Source organism: Dipodomys merriami, unplaced genomic scaffold (assembly GCF_024711535.1).
Source record: "Dipodomys merriami isolate MVZ:Mamm:240054 unplaced genomic scaffold, mDipMer1.0.p SCAF_30, whole genome shotgun sequence".
Lineage (NCBI taxonomy): Eukaryota > Metazoa > Chordata > Mammalia > Rodentia > Heteromyidae > Dipodomys > Dipodomys merriami.
In genome coordinates, this window is record NW_027204493.1 from 8711156 (window position 1) to 8730740 (window position 19585).

The 19585-nt window shown below is 40.4% G+C and overlaps 1 protein-coding gene and 1 long non-coding RNA gene across 4 annotated transcripts in view; one reads left to right on the forward strand and one right to left on the reverse strand.

Moving 5' to 3' along the window:
* Positions 1–1834: 1834 nt before the first annotated feature.
* On the reverse strand, positions 1835–18604 carry Hmgcs1 (3-hydroxy-3-methylglutaryl-CoA synthase 1). Of its 2 annotated transcripts, none has more exons than XM_070041130.1 (11): positions 18586–18604; positions 13277–13335; positions 10295–10752; positions 9825–9950; positions 9158–9322; positions 7400–7565; positions 6604–6774; positions 5528–5634; positions 4578–4703; positions 4218–4375; positions 1835–3606 (listed from the first exon to the last, which is right to left on the reverse strand). In XM_070041130.1, the coding sequence occupies exons 3-11, from the start codon at positions 10740–10742 to the stop codon at positions 3517–3519; spliced, it is 1557 nt and encodes a 518-aa protein (XP_069897231.1). In that variant the 5' UTR covers positions 10743–10752; positions 13277–13335; positions 18586–18604; the 3' UTR covers positions 1835–3516. The 2 variants fall into 2 exon arrangements, with proteins under 2 accessions (XP_069897231.1, XP_069897229.1); XM_070041128.1 differs by having other exon boundaries at positions 18509–18601.
* A 15-nt stretch (positions 18605–18619) lies between these two features.
* The window catches only part of LOC138840771 (uncharacterized), a 41216-nt gene continuing 40250 nt past the window's right edge, over positions 18620–19585 (forward strand). The window contains exons 1-3 of one of the 2 annotated variants that reach the window (XR_011376219.1): positions 18620–18731; positions 18860–18993; positions 19096–19188. This is a non-coding gene — a long non-coding RNA (uncharacterized lncRNA). The remainder of the gene's footprint in view (positions 18732–18859; positions 18994–19095; positions 19189–19585) is intronic. The other variant, XR_011376218.1, reaches the window with a different exon arrangement.

Here is a 19585-nt window from a genome sequence, read left to right on the forward strand (position 1 = left end):
CCAAGACCAGTTCTTCCCTCCACCGTGCAGTGTATGTTGACTTAGACTTAGAAGCTGGATGAAGGGCTATAATCTTCCTAGTATGTTAGAGCCTACTGATGGCAGCAATCCTTCCTTCTTCCCTTTCTTAATAATAATTAGCTGCCTTAGAAGTCCGTGGTCTTTAGCCATTGTCACAAAGCTCTTGATCTTAAGGCATTTGATTTCTAATATGTCTACCTTTCCTCTACCATTCTGGAAGCCAGTCAGATCCAGTGACATTTCCTGCTGCCAATCCCTGCCCCCACACTGCTGTCCTAAAGGTCACGTGCACCCCTCACCTTTGTCTTCTGGGTCATCTCAGGGCAAGTAGGTGTACACAGCGAGGTGATTGCTCTGTCTCATGAAGTGAATTCTAACATTCACACCTGGAATTTCTCAACCTTGAAGAAAGCAATTCCATAATCCTCACCTTGTTTACTCTTTGCCTTACTCAGTGAGGACCAGCTTCAAGTGTCCCTCACTCCAAGTCACAGGTAAATGTTTCCATAATAATATTAAAAAACAAAACAAAACAAAACAAAACAAAACACTCTTCCTTGTCCTGACCTGTCTCTCCTCTAACTTCATCTCTGACCCAACAACTTATCAAGATACACTCATATTTATCCAACTTACATTCAGCCAGGTTCTATAACTCTTTTGATATCTCTACCATTTTCCTACAAACAAGAGTTAAAGGGCTGGGAAGGTGGCTCAGTGGTAGAGCACTTGCCTTGCATGCCTGAGGCCCTGGGTTCGATTCCTCAGCACCACATAAGCAAAAAGAAAAAAGCCGGAAGTGGCGCTGTGGCTCAAGTGGTAGAGCGCTAGCCTTGAGCTGAAGACCTGAGGGACAGCGCCCAGGCCCAGAGTTCAGGCCCCACAACCGGAGCCCCTCCCCCCCAAAAAAAGTTAAAGTTTTCCACCAGGCTAGTTGATATCTCTCCTTAGTTCTTGGCTGAAGAGACAGAAAAGTATGAGAGGACATGAAGGATGCCACAGATCCCCTTGCAGGCCCAGGCCTCACAGAAGCCTTTGGCTAATATGCTTTTGCCAGTCCCTTAAGAGTAGCTATGCTTTGCAACCTTCCCAGGCTTGTTCAGTATGCTATTGAGGCCCAGGCCTCTTTCTCTTTGATAAAGAATTGTCAAGGCCGGGTGTGGTGGCTCACGCCTGTAATCCTAGCTACTCAGGAGACTGAGATCTGAGGATTGCTGCTCCAAGCCAGCCCAGGCAGGAAAGGCGGTGAGACTCATCTCCAATAAACCACTCAGGAAATTGGAAATGGCACAAGTGGTAGAGCACTAGCCTTGAGCTGAAGAGCTGAGGGACAGTGCCCAGGCGAGTTCAAGCCCCATAACTGACCAAAAAAAAAAAATTGTCAAGACTTAAATTCTCCCAACTTGAAATTGAAATCCTGAGCCTATTGTAGTTAATTTCTTTCTGTGGCTGACATACTACCCTCTTTCTACCTTGCTTTAATGTCCTCTTAGCTTTCTGTGTCTTAACCTATTAGTTGGCTAGATTGTCCTTTTTGACCAGCTCGCAGCAGAGGATATAGCTCAGGGATATTCTGAGGGCCCTGAGTTCAATCTTCAGCAATACCAAAGAAAAAATCCACATTAGACAGATGTCTCCTTTAAGACAAGGCTAGATGGATCACATGGTCCATTCCTTTATATCTGGCATACCAGAGTGCCTTGATTACAATTTTCAAATGTTTGTGGAAGGGGTGAGTAAATGTATGAACTATGCAACATTTAAAACATATTAAAAAATAACATTATTCAGAAAGGAAAAAAGACTACTCAAGTACTTGAAATATTTCTCTAAAACTTTATTTCAGAGTTATTCACCTCACTGTGAAAAGGTGTGTGGTTAATGTTCTGTGCCACTATTACCAGGCTTGCCCATTGCCGGCAATGGACTTTGAGAAAACCCATTTCTTGGCACCCAATTGTTAAGTTACTCTTTTAAAACATACAGAGCGTCCAATACTTGCAAAAGTATTACATGCATCATTTCCCCACCATTCTTTAAATCTGAGCTTACATTATTAATCTACATCAGTGGATCTTAAAATGAGGTCATTTTAACAAGTTACAACTGTACAAATCAAAATACTACAATTAATATTAGAGTATCTTACAAACACTACATTACATATTACCTTGCAATCTGAAACATTACATTTCTAAACCATGTATGTTTATTTTAGATAACTGAAACTTCACAGAATTTAAAAGCAAATAAAGTTTAAAAAATTCTGTACATTAGTTCCAACTATCTCTATTTTACAATCTATAAGGCTCATGTCATAGTTCAGCACCAAAAACATCTACAAAACTTTCTACTAATCTTATTCATCCAATGTGATAAGTTTTTGTGGGTTTTTTTTTTCAAGGTGAAAAGTCTAAGAAAAACTTTATAAATTCCTCCAGATCTTGAAGTGGAATACTTTTTTTGGCTAGTCATATTATGTATAAACTTGAGTTATGCCTTGTTATTTTCATTGAACAGATATAAAACAAAAATACACACCAACAAAACAAAAACTAAAAGAAAAGAAATCTTACAGCATAAATTTGTCAGTCCATAAACTGGATTTGTAACACTGAAGCATAAGTAACCTAATAATGCCTTGCCCCATCCTTCCTACTTAAATTTAAAAAGGCAGCCAAAAAGAAAATGTTCATTTACCCTTTAAAATAAGGTGCAAAGAAGGATTGCAACAAGCTTTCTCACATACCCCTGCAATAATGTCTCAATATTGCTGAGCAAAATCATATTGAACTCACAATTCCTGTATCCACAACGTGTAGACAAACTGTGTTTTCTATTTCTCTACCAGAAGCCTGCTTACGGCTAACATCTCTGCTCAGAGGACAATATTGTAATGTTCATTAATGCTAACCTGACTTCAATCAATAGCCAGATTCCAGAACCATTATAATCCTCTATTCTGCTTCTTTATAAAGTTTACAAATCTTACAAAACCAGAATATTTGTCTTACTGTTTATTTTCAAGCAGGGTTTGTGCATATCACATGTTAAGCCCACAGTACCCAAGCTAGAAAAGATTTTTAAAAGCCACAGGTACTTTCAGTAATCTTGTTTGTTCAAAGTATAAAATCCTGTTTTTTAAATTCATAACTAGAGTACCTCTGCTTTCTTTTAACAGAAGCACACGATTGATACCATATTTAAAAACTATACTTCATGCATATAAATGGCCAAGAGGTATAAAGTTATACAGAGCCCTTAACATCATTTGAGTACATTTAGCGTTGGCCAGACCACAATATGAAGCATGTTAGCAAATTGCGTAGACACTTTTCCAACAACATGACAGTTTTCTAGGCTCTGTGTCAGTCACATAACAATTTAAACATGTAATTCTTTAAAACTGTCCCCGGGCATCCCATTCCTACCATCATGCCCACACCCCCACCCCAAGCCCAACCCACCGCGAAGTCTTGCCCCTCACAGCATGTCTTAATGTTCACCGTTACTAATGACAGCTGCCTCGGGTTCTGCTGCGGTTGCTGGGAGTCTTGGCACTTTCTTAGCAGGGCTTGGAATATGCTGAAATGACAAGAAAGTAGGTATTGACTGTCTTCTCTTATTCTCCCAAGAATCATGGTTTTCATTGGCATTCTTCTTATAAAGGAGCTAGTATGCGGTCATTTTGGAAAGGTTCATGCTACATATGAATTCTATATAGCTTTCTGTTTTAGGAAATGAAATCTTCATTCCTTACAGTGAATTGACTCTTAATTATCCAGAAAGTAAATGAGAGGAAAGGCAGGCTGCACAGTATTTTACTGGTTACTTCTTATATTTGCAATTCAAATACTTGCTTGACTTGCTACCTAATATTTTTTAAATAGCCAGATTATGCATTTATCAAAATTGGGATAAGCAGAGATTATAAACAACTTCAAACTTAAACCCTATTCCTACTTCTCACTCACCAACACACAAACCACAAAAATGAGTCTTCTAGACAGTCTTCCTTCAAAAATGCTGAAATTGTGACAATCTAGTACTTAGCATGTACTTTATGCCACTGGAAATGGCTCTGCTAGAATATAATCCCACAGCCCTTGCTCTAAAGTATTCTGCTTTACTGACTCTGAGTGAGATCAGGATGTTAGAAACTTATCCCATGAAAGAAGACAAGGAGCTTTATGTACCTCAGTTGCTATGTTTGAATGTACAAGTCCTTCGTCCAAAGTGTGGTCCTTTGGTGAAGGGCGTCGAGCGTACGTTCTCCTGTGCTTCTCGTCCACTCTAACTAGGTACCATGTTCCTTCAAACAGTGAGTCTATTGAACACTGGGGAATATAGTTGGCTAAAGGAAAGACAGAAGAGATTAAAAATTAGTTATAACTCATCTGATCATAAAACAAAGGATAAAGAATTTTCATATTTCTCTACAATTGTCACTCACACCAGATTAATACTAAAAAGAGCTTTGCTACCTTTATATCGTATATATTAATGTTTTCATAGCCCTCTAGTAAGTTTTATTTAGACACAATTTAATATTTTACCCAAGTGATGAGTGTCCTCCCTGAGCTTCATGTTTTCAGCAAAAACATCTGGAGCCACACAAGTTCTTGAGTCTAGTCTTGATTTAAGATCACACAAACTTGCTGTTATTTTATCAAGAGCAGACCCTAAAAGAGGAAATTTCATGGAGTGAAATTAATAAAGATGCACTGTATTTACTTATTTTAAAACCAGCAGGTTAAATTAAAACCCATGTGTACAACTACTTGAAGGTAATAAAAGAGTAATAATTTCAATATTAAAAGAATAAAACTAGCATCTAAGAAACCTGGATTAAATGTTGCCAAATGAAAACAATTTCTTTTGTCTTTTAGATATCTTATTTCGTTAAGATATAAAGTGGTATTAGGTAGTACACAAAGTTAGGAAATAGGTCATGTTTGAAATTATAAATAACTTTTCTGTATTTAATGTATGGTATAATTTTAAATGCTTCCAAGTTTTCATTTGTTTTTCCTAATGTTTTTACTCCTTGCTCAGAGAAGGCACAAAAGTTTTCTAAAATATAGCCAAGACCATAAAATCTGTTGAATTGATCTATTCGTTATCCAGTCAAGGCAGCTTTTTAAGTAGAATGTGAACATCTGAATAGGCTGAGAGACCTAAAGAATATTAAATGTTGTAATGATCTATGGGGTGGACTCAAAGGCTTGTTTAAGAAGATTGCAGAAGCTGTGCCATCACAGTGAGTTCTCAATACTTTTTTTTTTTTTTTTTGCTGGTATTGGAGCTTGAAGTCAGAATCTAGGCACTGTCCCTGAACTTTGCTCAAGGTTAGCGCTCTATTAATTAAGCCACAGCTCCACATCTGGCTTTTTCATGGACTTTTCTGCCTGGGCTGGCTTCAAGCCATGAACCTCAGATCTCAACCAACATGAGACACTGGAGCCTGGCTCTCAATATATTCCTTGTTGAAAGATTTAGCATTTACCTGGTGTGGCATCTTGTGTAACTTTAAGAGAGTACAAGGTAGCAGCCAAGCCCGAACCGTAAGAGAACACGCCAATCCTCTTCCCTGCTAACTGCTGCGGGGAGTACCTGGGTAGGGTTTAAAAAAAAAAAAAAAAGTGCTGAGAAGCTTAATTGAGCTGGGCCCAGTAGATCCTGCCTGGAATCCTAGCTACTTTGGGGGTCAGAGATCAGGAGATCACAGCTGGAGGTGGGAAGAGGCATAAGAATTTGAGAAACTCCATCATAACCAAAGGCCGAGCACAGTGGCACATACTTGTCATCCCTAGAGACACAAGGAAGCACAAGCAGGAGTATGCCCAGATATAAAGAAAGATCTGACCTTTAAAATAACCAAAGCAAAAAGGGACTAGAGGCATGGCTCAAGTGGAAGAACCATCATAAGGCCCCGAGTCCATTCAATGCCCAGTACCTCCAACACAAAAGAACAAACTTAATTGAGCCCAAACCTACTATAGGTTCAAAGTGAGACCTAGCTTTAAGCTTTTTTCTTCTTTTCTTTTTTGGAGACAGCCCTGGCTGGCCTTTCAAACTCATAACCAGCCTCTTAAGTGCTGGGATTACAGGGGTTCAGACCATACCCAGCAAAACGATATTCTTCAATAACTATCTTAGTTTCAGTATTACAGTAGGGCATGTGAAAAGCTTTAGCATTACAGTGAGTAGATGAAAACAGTTTCATCTTCAGGGGAATAATGGGACTTATTAAAATTATTAATCCACAAAGTAAGTTATTCCATCAACCAAGAACTTGTGGTTCAACTATAGATCAATAATATTAGAACCATGAGAACAGGGATTAAGGAAGCAAACCCAGTGTGAAGTTAAAAAGTATGTGTGGACAAATCCTCAACCCACATGTTCTTTTCAACCCACATATTCTTCATCAACAGAAAACAATAGACTGGAAAGACTAATAAAATAGCATTTTGTGAGCTACCCACATGCCTGATGCCTGGTTGTTCTTAAAATCTAACATTACCAGAAATAGGGGGGGAGGGCCGAGGGGGGGGTAAAGTAGCTGAAATCCATACTTACTGTGCTAGAACAGAAGCAAGTGAACCATATACTGAAGATGTATACATGTTTCCATTTTGATTTGATACAAGCAAAGATGCCTTTGTTTTCTGGTTAAATAGTTCAGAACTAGCCTTCATAAATGCCTTTTCCACATCTCTGTCAAAGTAAGTGTCTTCTAATTTAATATCCCTGGAAGATTTCAGATAAACAATTCTTAATGTGCAATAACTATATTTTTAATATATTAGACAATGGACCCAATTAATATAATATTTAAATCTGTGAATATTTGAGTCTATTTTCTCATTTATTAAAAGTCAAGTAGAAATATATTAACTACTATCTTAGCAGTTGTAAACACTGTATAATTCTTTTTCTCAATTTGTTACAGTCAAGGAAAGACATAAGTTGAGTTAGTAGACTTTTCAAAACAATACAAATCCTATTTCAAGCCCACAGCATAGGAACTAAGATTTGAAAAGTTTTAGTTTATCAAATGGAGAAGGGACAAGATGGGGAGAAGTAGACTTAGGTGTGCATGCATGACATACTAGATAACTAAACAGTAAGAAACCAGACTCCAGAAGAATGGTATGGGCACAAGGATCAGGCAGTGGGAGAGTTCGATAGGCACTTTTATGGTGCTATTACTATAGTAACAATGAGAGCGGAACTAAAAGAGAAGTGAAAACATGGTAAAAATGATAAAGCCTTCATGTAGGTAAGTCACCACCTCTCTAGGACTCAATTTCTTCTTTGATGAATTTAAAAGATTAAACTAATGAAGGGAAACCACCACAACAGTGCCACTTACCCAAAGGCTTCCAAGCCACTATAGATGCTATTTTTATCTCTGTTCTGGTCATTAAGAAAGTCATTCAGTAACATCCGAGCTAGAGACTTCTGAACCAGTTTACAATATGGTGAGTGAAAGATCATGAAGCCAAAATCATTTAAGGTAAAATCTTTATCCTTTCCCTCTGAAAAAGACCAAGGAACAAACCTATATTTCTATTTTATATAAGCCATGAATTGTACAGCTTGACTTTTTTGTGAGGTTTTTAGATCTTGAAATAGCAATCTAAATATCTTGTATAATGAAATGTCTACAATTTAAAATGTACAGTAAAAGACATACAGAGATGGACAATCTATACATCACTGATTTTCAAATTCCAGAATCATAACACATCAACAGGTTATATAACAAACTCAGTGGTTCAGCACCAATTTTTGTTTGTTGTTCTAACTAAAATTAAGAAGAAACATAGCAAACTGGCTATTTTCAAGTATGGGTAAGTAGTATCAGTTTAACACAAACATATATGTTATTTTTTCTTGGTCCTTTCTTCTTTGGTACTGGGATCAAACCTATGGTGTTGCACTTATTAGGCAAACGCTCTGCCACTGAGCTACATCCCAGTCCTAAAGTGTACTTCTTACTCTGGGTCCTAGAAGAAAAATGATCATTGGCTTCTTGAAAAACCTACTGTCAAAAAATGTATTTTAAATATATTGTTAAGAAGTATAAATAGTATAGAATATATAATAATGAATTGTATTACACATTGTTAGAGTTTTTCTTATAACAATGTATTTCTTATATTATTCCTTAATTCCTTAATGTTTGTTATTGCTGTTGTTAATACTATTATTGACCGTTCTGAGGTCTAGACTCAGGGCCTCACATAGCCAACATCTTTTGCTTTAGTTGTTTTTAGGATCGGGTCTCACATTTTTGCCTGGGGCTGAACACACACTGTGATCCTTCTACTTATGCCCCCATAAGTAGAACTGGGATGAGTGTGACACAATGCCCAGATTATTTGTTGAGATGGGGGGGTCTAACTTTTTGTCCAAGTTGGACTTGAACCATTAAGTATCCACTTCCTGAGTAGCTGGGATTATAAGCATGCATTACCCAATCAGGAACATTTTCAGAGTTAAATAAAGAAATACAAATTCATAGGTCAAGTGCCAACAAATTATTACTAGTTTTTTGAGACAGGGTCTCATTGTATAAGCCCAGGTTGTCTCTGAACTCACAATCCCAAGTGCTGGGATTACTTATATGTACCACCATGGCAGGCTTAAGTTACTTTGTTTGTAAAAAGTAAACTAGCTGGGCGCCAGTGGCTCATGCCTATAATCCTAGCTACTCAAGAGACTGAGATCTAAGGATCGCAGTTCAAAGCCAGCCCAGGCAGGAAAAATCCATGAGACTCTCATCTCCAATTAACCACCAGAAAACCAGAAGTGGTACTGTGGCTCAAGTGGTAGAGCACTTGCCATTAGCTGAAGAGCTGAGGGACAGCACCCAGGCCCAGAGTTCAAGCCCCAGGACCGACAAAAAAAAAAAAAAAGTAAATTAACCAGAGCTATATCTCATTTTCAAAACTTATTTCAATGTACATCACTTGTTCTCAGAAAATACTGTTTGGTAGATGAGGAAAAACATGTAAAAGCCACTAATAAGGATTGTTCACAAAGTAGTTTCTCACTGAAGCCCCATAACATGTTACACTGTGCTCACAAATGCCAAAACCTAGGAAAACTCAAGAGTAAAACCCACCTTTCTGCCATTGGGCTCGGATCTTTTTGCGGTAGACAGAATAGCAGCGGTCTAGCGCACTGAGGTAGCACTGTATGGAGAGTTTTCCATCTACTATGGGATATTCAGAAAGCATATCAGGCTTGTAAAAGTCATAGGCATGTTGCATATGTGTCCCACGAAGCCCTAGTGGAACAAAAGAGAAGCTGTCTATTTTTGCTTCTTGAGGTTTACATTTAGTTTAAGTATACTGCATTGTCAAAGGATCTTCCTTAACTATCTAACAATTGTCACTTTCAATACAGAAAAAGCATAAGATGAAACCAATATAACTGAAACATAACAATACCTAAGACTCCTTTGGCATATATTTTTCATGTGAATTCCCTAAGTCTATATAGGAGATCACAGTAACTATACTGAAGACAAATGAAACTTGCCAGTGACTATGGCAAGTTACTAACGCATGTTATTACTCATATCCTACTTTAAGCCATTTTACTTCTCTGTAAAGTGAGAGTATCTGTATCATAAAACTGTTATAAGATTAAATAACATACACAAAGCACTTAGTAGGCTGTGTCTGCATCTAATGAATGCTCAGTAAGCAGCAACTTCTATTTTCAATGTATCAGGAGAGTGTGTCAATAAACAAAACAAAAAAATAAATGTTTTCCTAAATACTCACCACGCTCAAAAACTAAAGGAGCATTTGGGCCAATTAGCAGAGCCACAGCTCCAACTCCACCTGTAGGTCGGGCATTTCCTGTGGCATATATAGCAATATCTCCTGCAACAACCAGTGCGTACCGTCCTGAAAAAATACCATTTCATGAGTGAGTGCACTATAAATATTGTACATGTAAACTATCATATCTTTTCCACAGGGGTGACTCCAACTTTGATAAAGGAAAAATTCTTTTGGCTCACTTTTAAATCGAGCATTTGTCACAATAAGATAATCAATTTACAATACAGATAAACTGATAATCAGAGACATTCTCCCAAGTATATCTGAATAAGCATAACCAGTAAAACTTTCACAAGATTAACATTCTATGTAGGGCAATTGGTCGTTGGAGTCTATTCATCCTCATGGAAAAGTAATGGGTTTTGTGCTTTCCCCCCAGTTTTCTAGAAGACAGGCAAATAACTTACCATCCCAAGAGCTGGACTCGATCCAGTTAACAGCATTGAAGACAGCAGCTGTTCCTCCATAGCACGCATTCGTCGTATCAATTCCTTCTATATCTGTATTCCCAGACTCCTCAAACAGCTGCATTAAGTTTGTCTTCACTGATTTTGATTTGTCAATGATTGTCTCTGTACCAACTTCTAACCGCCCAATACAATCATAGGAAAGGTTGTTTCTTTCCATCAAATTCTGAACCACAGTCAGGCAAAGAGAATTGATATCTTCTCTATCTGTACAGAAGCCCATCTTGGCCTGGCCTAAGCCAATAGTATACTTGCCAGCATCTACACCATCATATTTTTCCAACTCTACTTGATCAACGTATTGAGAAGGAAAATAGATTTCAAGGGCAACGATTCCCACATCTTTTGGCCAGCAAGCTTCTGTATTCAAAGGAAGTGACCCAGGCATGGTGAAAGAGCTGCAGAAAGAAAAAACAGAAACATACATGGCTTTAGGTAATAGATTAACGGACTTGAATTAATTAATCACCTGGAATATTAGTTTAGTTTCTCCAAGGTTCATATATATTGTGCGTATATCTCTATCTATATATCTCTATCTATAAACACAATGCTACCTTTTAAAATGACCACTTTTAGAAAGATCCGCTTCATTAAAAATTGAGCAACTTTAAACTTAAAACATGATTATTAAAACATGATTATTAGATTCTTCTACATTGTAACAAAAACCTATAAGATTTGTCAGTTTACAAATATGGCTAACTAATCAAACAGATATTGTTAAGAGACCCATTCCTTATCATGAAAGTTTAAATGAATGTCATTGTCTAAACTTATCAAAAAAATAAAATAAAATTTACTAGTTTTCAAGACAGTTGTTATAAGCCCACGGGCAAAGTCATTTAACTTACCAGAGTGTCAATGGATTTAAAAGGTTGTAATAGTCAAGAAATGAGAAATTATTCGCAACATTTCCGGTAAAAGGGGTTGAATCTAGGGGAATAGTTATACAATTTTAGGCTGGGCTAAAGAAATTAAAGGGGCTAGTTCTTCAGACTCTGGGAGCACATACTCCTACGGAAGCTATTGGAATCACCAGTACCAACACTTCTGACTTTGAGTTGAAATCAGAATGCCCCCCACCCCCACATACCTTTCATTCTTACTTGATTCCTTCTGCTAACATTCTAACCAGAACCCAGCTATACCATAACAGGGCCAGTAAAATACCAGGCTTTGAGCAGTAGTATAGCCCTTCTATGTCTAAAAATTCTACAACTCAGTATACTCAGGTGGCAGAATTTCACCTCTCCATTGATACTCTTAGTGTAACAATAAGATACAATGAAACAATAGGACACAATAAGAGGTTATTGCCACAAGGAGTTAATCAGGATACTTCAAAAAAATGTCCCAGTATTCTATTTGCAATTAAAAAAAAAAACAAGATGAATAAAATATATAAAGTCTTTTTCTTTTCCAAGGAAAGAGAGAAAAAAAAGTATATCATAGAATTCTTTTTTGCGGGGAGGGGGGGCAGTCCGGTTGTGGGGCCTGAACTCTGGGCCTGGGCGCTGTCCCTCAGCTCTTCAGCTCAAGGCTAGCGCTCTACCATTTGAGCCACAGCACCACTTCCGGCTTTTTTCTTTTTGCTTATGTGGTGCTGAGGAACTGAACTCAGGGCCTCATGCATGCAAGGCAAGGGCTCTACCACTGAGCCACCTTCCCAGCCCCTATCATAGAATTCTCTTTTTTTTTTTTTTTGGTCAGTCATGGGGCTTGAACTCCAGGCCTGGGCGCTGTCCCTCAGCTCTTCAGCTCAAGGCGAGCGCTCTACCACTTGAGCTACAGCGCCACTTCCGGTTTTCTGGTGGTTTATTGGAGATAGGAGTCTCATGGTCTCTCCTGCCCGGGCTGGCTTTGAACCGCGATCCTCAGATCTCAGCCTCCTGAGTAGCTAGGATTACAGGCATGAGCCACCAGCGCCCGGCTTCATAGAATTCTTTACATGTCCTAAATCTTCAAAGTACTAACAGAGGACAGAAGCCATTTCTTCCTAAAATGACTGCTTGCCCCCTCTGGTGGACGAAAGTTGCTACAAGTCCTATTTCTAGAGTCAAGAAATAAAAGTAAGAAAGGACTTCCTGACCCAAGGTATGAAATGAACCAATAAACTCCTAGGAATAAACCTGTAAGTATAACTGGAAAAGGAAAAATGAAGCAAACAATATTGAAAAAAAGAACTAAAAGGCAAGCAGGGAAAGCAGTTGAGGATATGGGTGCAAGGCATGCTCGTGACTACCTCCTCAATAGTACTACCATGCCTCCTGAACTGAGCTCTCTGCCTTCACTCTCCCTGTCCTAGGCCCACAGATACTGCCAGAGTAGAAGAATGGCTCTAGTGTTATAGTACCAGCCTTAAACAAGAGTGCAAGGCCAAGCTCAAACAAGATGCTACTGCCCAACTCCTCCCAAGTTTCTCCATCATTTACGTTCAGCCTCTTTGCCTAGACAAAGGGTTTTTTTTGAGAACAGAAACAGTTTCTGGACTACGGCAGACATTGAATACAAAATAAAATCCTCCTACTAGTCTTCTCATCTAGTAACAACTATCCAAGGGAGCAGGAAAGAGTAATAAAGGAGACGAATTTGATCAAAGCACATTATATGCATGTGTGGAAATCCCAGTGAGACCCCTTTATACAAATGAGTCATTATAAATAAATAAAAGGCATTATTGGTAGACATGTTTATATGTGATTGTTTCTGATTAAGTAGCTCATGTGATTACATTTTATTAGCTATACGTTCTTATTTTTAAACACAAAATTAGAGAGTCTTCAGAAGCATTATGGCATTGGCCTCATTTTCAAGAGAATTAGCTGTAACTCTGGAAAGTTTTAAGAATAAACAGCACACACATGACTATGCTGCCCTGGAGGAGGACACTTCCCTGGGTAGTGTGACATGGCGCCATACCTGTGCGAAGGACTGAGAACTGCAGTCTCCAGGTCTGTCACTGCTTCCTCCTTCGGGCACTAGGAAAATAAGAACTTCTTTTAAAGTCATAAATTGTGACACAAATTAAAAGTAATATGACTTCAGTCGAAGCAAGGCAAAACAAGCCATGTTCCTATTCAATTACATTATATAAAAAAGAATTCGGGGCCGGGCGCTGGTGGCTCACGCCTGTAATCCTAGCTACTCAGGAGGCTGAGATCTGAGGATCGCGGTTCAAAGCCAGCCCGGGCAGGAGAGACCGTGAGACTCCTATCTCCAATAAACCACCAGAAAACCGGAAGTGGCGCTGTAGCTCAAGTGGTAGAGCGCTCGCCTTGAGCTGAAGAGCTGAGGGACAGCGCCCAGGCCCAGAGTTCAAGTCCCACGACTGACAAAAAAAAAAAAAAAAAAAAAAGAATTCGGCATGTGCTTAGGAAACAAATGGTACTTAAAGTTTATAAGACTTTTCCCTTTTCTTTTTTTGCCAGTCCTGGATGCTGTCCCTGAACCTCTTTGTGCTCAAGGCTAGTGCTCTACCACTTGAGCCACAGCACCACTTCCAGCATTTAGTTTACTGGAGTTAAGCCTCTCACAGACTTTTCTGCCCAGCCTGGCTTCGAACCACCATCCTCAGATCTCAGCCTTTTCAGTAGCTAGGATTACAGGTGTGAACCACTGTTCCTGGCAAGTTCACAAGACTTTTGTCCCCCTTATTCTTGTATTAGTTAAGTTCAGTCCTATGAATGAAAATAATAGTAAGGTCATTACCACACATTCAGGCTTTAAATCAATAGTGATGCTGGGAAAGTTGCAATCTTCTAAATTTGGATTATCAAGAACTGGGAACAAAGAAATGTAAATAACTTGTACTGTGCCAGTAAATGTCTGTATTAAAGAGACATTTAAGAGTTTACTTTGTACTTAGGAGGTGCAATTTGTGCCTCTTCTGAATTGTTTCCTCATCTGTAAAGTGAACCTAATGTCTTCCTGCCTTTTCAGTTCACTACTCATTTTCATTTATTCAGTATTAGACTTGATTTTTCAGTACCATCATCCTCCCCAATCTCTTCTTTTTTGGTGCCTGTCCTCGAGCTTGAACTCAGGGTCTGGGCACTGAGTTTGTTTTTGCTCAAGGCTCTACCACTTAAGCTACAGCTCCATAACCAGCAATTTGGTGGTTAATTGGAGGTATTCTTTGAACTGCAATCTTCAGATCTCAGCATCCCTTTTTTGTTGTTGTTGTTTTGGTTTGTTTTGTTTCCTATGTCTATACTAAGGCTATCTCTTTGCTTTTTCTCTTTTAAGGCTAGTGCTCCATCGCTTGAGCCACAGCTTCACTTCTAGCTTGATGGTAGTTAACTGGTGATAAATCTTCTGACTTGGCTGTCAGGGCTGGCTTCAAATGGTAATCTCAGACTTCTAAGTAGGTAGGATTACAGGTGTGAGCAACAGGTGCCTGGCGCTTCCCACCATTTTAGAAAATTTTCTCACCTTAGTGTTTGTGTGAAAATTACATGGAAGGAATTTGAAAAAGGGACTTTGGAACATTTTATTCAGTCTGTTGAAGGCTATTAGTTTAGACAGTTATTTCACACAATTTTCTTCATTCTAATTAACTGGGAAATTTAGCATTTGCCTTTGCCCAATTATAATAAAACAATGCAAATGCTTTTAAGAAAGCTTTCTTTCACATGATTACATCATTGAGAACTCCACTTGGTTTTTGTTCCCCTTACTTCATTAATTAAGTTTACTTCTCCTCCCCAAATGAAGTAAATTCTTGAGTTATATAGGAAAAGATGAATTGCTCCATTTAAAAGGCGTCTCTTTCATTACAGCATTATATACAGACTTCAAAAATAACCTATCATTTATTATTTATTATATCAAATTACATTTTTGTCCTCTGTAAATTGAGATAATTTTTGGTGTTTCAGGGGGTGGGGGCCAAACATAATTAGCCGTCACCTTAAAGCAACATAAGTCAGATAAATTAATCTAGTAAACATTTTTGTTTCATGATAAACTATAAGCAGTTATAAACTAAGCTTTATGCTATTGGGAAGAAAGTCAGGAAATTGAGAATGAATTAGTAATCTTTAAAATCATGCAAGCAAAATCTACTATCAAAACAAGCAAGCCCAGCAATTACAAGAATCTGAATTCAGGGGCTGGGAAGGTGGCTCAGTGGTAGAGTGCTTGCCTTGCATGCATGAGGCTGCCGGTTCGATTCCTCAGCACCACATAAGCAAAAAGAAAAAAAAAAAAAAAGAATCTGAATTCAAACCTCAGTACCAGTGGGAAAAGGAAGGAAAGAAAGAAAGAAGGAAGGAAGGGAGGGAGGGAGGGAGGGAGAGAAAGAAAGGAGGGAGGTAAGGAGGGGAAAGCAAGCAAAGCACTCAGGCTAGAAAAGGAAAAGAAGGAAGAAAGAAACTACTCTGGTGCAGATAACTAAGTAATAATCAAGGCCATCCCTGCCTTTCTCCAGAATTACTGTTCTGCCTATGAGATTCTATTCTTATTTCAAGGCCCTGTTCAAGGCTACCTTTTCTAAAAGTTTCCCCACTTAAGTCTGGAACTTAAGTCAGGGACTTGCAGTCTTATACAGGTATGTCATTCACAATTCATTCACAGAATTCTTCACAATTCTTCTCTACTGAAAACTAGTTATTCGACAATCTTCTTGTTCATATTATATTCTTTTTTTTCTTCCCTCCCCGTTCATATTATATTCTTAAAACTTCCACTAGGAAAGAATTTGAACTGTTCCTTTGAACTTTTGGAATAAAGGTTACTGGTTACTCAACTACCACTTTTTGAGTGACTGGTCTGGAGTGATAATAATTAGAGGACAGTCTCTTGGATTCAAGTACTTGCAACAGACCCCAACTGACAGGTTTTTGGTTGTTTCTACTGTTCCAAGGTCCCTAGTCTGAAAACTGTAGAAAGCTAAAATGGAATCAGGAGAGAATATTCCTGGGTCTTCTAATTCTCATACACACCTGCCCCTCCACCGCAACTACAAATGGCAAAGAGGAAGACAGCTTTGAAAGCCTAGTTTCTCTTTCTCTGCTTCAACTACAATCAGCTGGCAATGAAGCATCAAGTGCTAAGTATTAGGATGCAAAAATTAAGAATCTAGGGCTGGGAAGGTGGCTCAGTGGTAGAGCGCTTGCCTTGCATGCTCGAGGCCCTGGGTTCGATTCCTCAGTACCACATAAGCAAAAAGAAAAAAAAAGCCGGAAGTGGCACTGTGGCTCAAGTGGTAGAGCGCTAGCCTTGAGCTGAAGAGCTGAGGGACAGCGCCCAGGCCCAGAGTTCAGGCCCCACGACCAGACCCAAAAAAAAAAAAAAAAAAAATTAAGAATCTAGTCCCAGCATGCTCCCATTAGGCAGCAAGTTTCTCAACCTTTGTAATCTAAAATTAATATACTTTCTTAGGACATCTCAAAGTGTAAGACTGTTGGCCTTTCTAATTCACAGTATTATACTTTTTCTGCTTTTGGTTAACATCAACTGTAAATGTACAAAAGATTTTTATATCCAGCATATCAAGCTTCTTCAACCACATCAAGTTCTACTGGATTATGGAAGATCCAAGTAGTTTTAAACACTCTAGAGACCCAGAAAAATCCACGCTACATCAATGAGTGGGACTTTTCATTTCTTCCAAAAAGATCTATGTAAAATAGATCAAAATCAATCCCACAGTTATAAACAAGATGTAAAAACAATTAGGAGGAATATTTAAGAGAAATAAAGTTAAAGGTAAGGCCCAAATGAGGTAGACTTCTAATTTAATATACTCCCCTCAGTAAGATTACCAGTATAGAAATGAACTAAATGAATGTAACTTACCAATTTAAGACAAATTATCTACTAAGGTTAGACCAGAAAGATAGCCTTTCCCTCCGTATAAGATTGCTATCCTGCCCTGTCTCTACCTGAAAATAAGTGAGTTTGACCAAAGAACACAAGTTGAGAGAAATCATTTGCACATGTTAAGGACTTTCAACCTGGTTCCCATCTAACACCACATACAGCAAAAAATGGAAACCCCATCTTAGCAGGAAAAATCGTCATTATAGGTACATCCATTTGTCTTCATTTTGTTGTGTATCTTGCCATTGCTTTTCCTGATTCCTCCCCTAAAAACTGCCCGTGTTAGTCAACAGCACATCATCCAGCAGCAGCAGCGCTGGCTCGATGAGCAGCAGAGGTGCGCAGCTAAAGAAGCCAAAGATGCCTTAAGGCCAGGGCCACAGAGGCGAGCACCACAAGCAGAGCCAACCTCACAACACCCGTCCCCGAGATCCTTCCTCCTCCAGAGCGGGATAAAGCAATCCTGTCTCCACTACTGGTCAGAGCAGGACACAAGTTTTCAAAGACTCCATAGGCTCAGGTCGGAAATGTTCTCCACTTGACCTTATATGAACGTACGCATGCGAGAGTTCTGTGAATGCCTGCCTAGCACATCACTGTATCACCTAAGGTTTGGTCCTACAGCTAGTAGAGACAGGTGTGGGATTTCAGAGCACTGAGGACACCTACTTTATCAAAGACAGACAGACACACACTCATCTAGACAGGTGGAGAGTAGGAAGGAGACCAAAATCAGAGAGCTCAAGCACCCACAGACCAGGTGGTCACACAGCCCCAGTATCTGGCCAGATGAACCAGGGAAGAAAAGGAATGCTGCCCACTTCCTGTCTCTCCATCCTCCCGGACGGTGGCGGCAGGACACACCCCCTGGGAACCTACAAGCCTCCATCCAAGCAGCTCGTCCCCCTCGAAGCGGCGTCCCCACGTAAGCCCCGGCCCCCGGGAACGCCCCGCAGGTCCAGCGGCCTCCTCTCCCCCTCGCCCCACGGGCGGTCACAGTCCCTCCGCGGGCCCCTTCGACTCCTGACGATGTCATCCGAACGCCCGGCTCGCCCTCAACGCCCTCCGCCCCCTTCGCTCGCCCCGGGACGGGCCTCGGCCGAGCAGAGGCCCCGGCCCCTCCCCGCCTGCCCGCCCGCCGGCCGACCCCCGTCTCCGGCAAGAGGTCCCGCACAGACCCCGCTCTCCGCGCCCCATCCTGCAGGGCCAGGTCCGCACGGGAGCCCCGAGCTCCTTGGGGCCTACTCAAGGACACCGCCTCCTCCCGGAGTACACCCCCCTCACAGCGCCTCGGCAGCCCGGCTTTGTTCCTTCACGCGGGACACTCACCCGAATGTGACCAGGCTGAGACCGAGGAGAAGGTCCCGACCGAGAAAGAACCGTACGCGACGCCTCCCTCCACTCACCAGTTTTATAGCCGCCGACCCACCCGACTCCCGGAGCCGGCGGGAGGCGGGACCGTGGCTCCGGCAGCCAATCGTAACCTGCAGAGTCGTCCGGCAGGCTCCTCCCCTCAGTTCGGTTTCTGCCAATCGGAAGGGAGCTAAAGGCAGTGAGTAGCTAGGGTTTTCCCTCGTGGCTGGAAGGGCGGGTGAAGGGGCGGGGACAAAGCCGGAGGGCTGAGGAAGTGGGGTGAGACAGTGACGTGGGGTGGCCCGAGAGTACGCCTGCCAATGGTAGAGTGGCCACAGACAGCGAGAGCCAACCGGAGCGGAGTGAGAGGTTCTGCAACCAATTGGAGTTCAATGAGAGGAAATGGAAGCCAATGAAAACTCGGCGTCCCACCACTGAGGAGAGATGGTCCAGTGTGGGAGGTTAGTCCCGCTTCAGAGTGTGTCATGTTGCCTGGCAACCAGAGCAGGGCTGCACCTGTAAGATTTCTGAAATACTTGGAAGTCAATTTTAATGTTTTCTAGTTTCCAGAACTTAAAAGTGAGCCTGGATTACATGATGAAGCAGAATGATACATCTGAATTTGGAAATCTGCACACATTCTAAATACCCAATTTGTAAGTGACAAATATTGCCACCTCTATTTAAAACTATCACAATTTCTATACAAATTGCTGTAGCGATCATTTTTCCTGAAACGAGATATTTTAGGAGTTAGAAGTCCGTAAGAAGTGTGCTGTGTTGCCCCAATGGGGAATTGACCTTGAGCCCAGGAACTTTTTGTTAGGCATCTGACCTTGGTTCACTGAAACTTCTGAGTTGAACGTGCAATGATACCAAATAAAAGATTGTTCAAAAACAGAAAGGGCCCCATCATTTTCAACAGAACAATTCTGCAGGATAAAGACTTCCCAAGAAAAGAGGGACAAATCAAGCACTAATAACACAATTTGGGGGGGGGGGAATTATGACCCTAGAATAGACTCTAGTTCCCCGGCCAAACGAAGAAAATAT

Excerpts from the sequence above, each read along its gene's own strand:
- Hmgcs1 (XM_070041130.1), bottom strand. The coding sequence starts at position 10,742 with ATGCCTGGGTCACTTCCTTTGAATACAGAAGCTTGCTGGCCAAAAGAT. Across the intron at positions 7,566-9,157 it reads CCGAGCCCAATGGCAGAAAG|AGGGAAAGGATAAAGATTTT; the intron begins GTGGGTTTTACT and ends GGTCTTTTTCAG. Across the intron at positions 5,635-6,603 it reads CTTGCTTCTGTTCTAGCACA|GTACTCCCCGCAGCAGTTAG; the intron begins GTAAGTATGGAT and ends AACCCTACCCAG.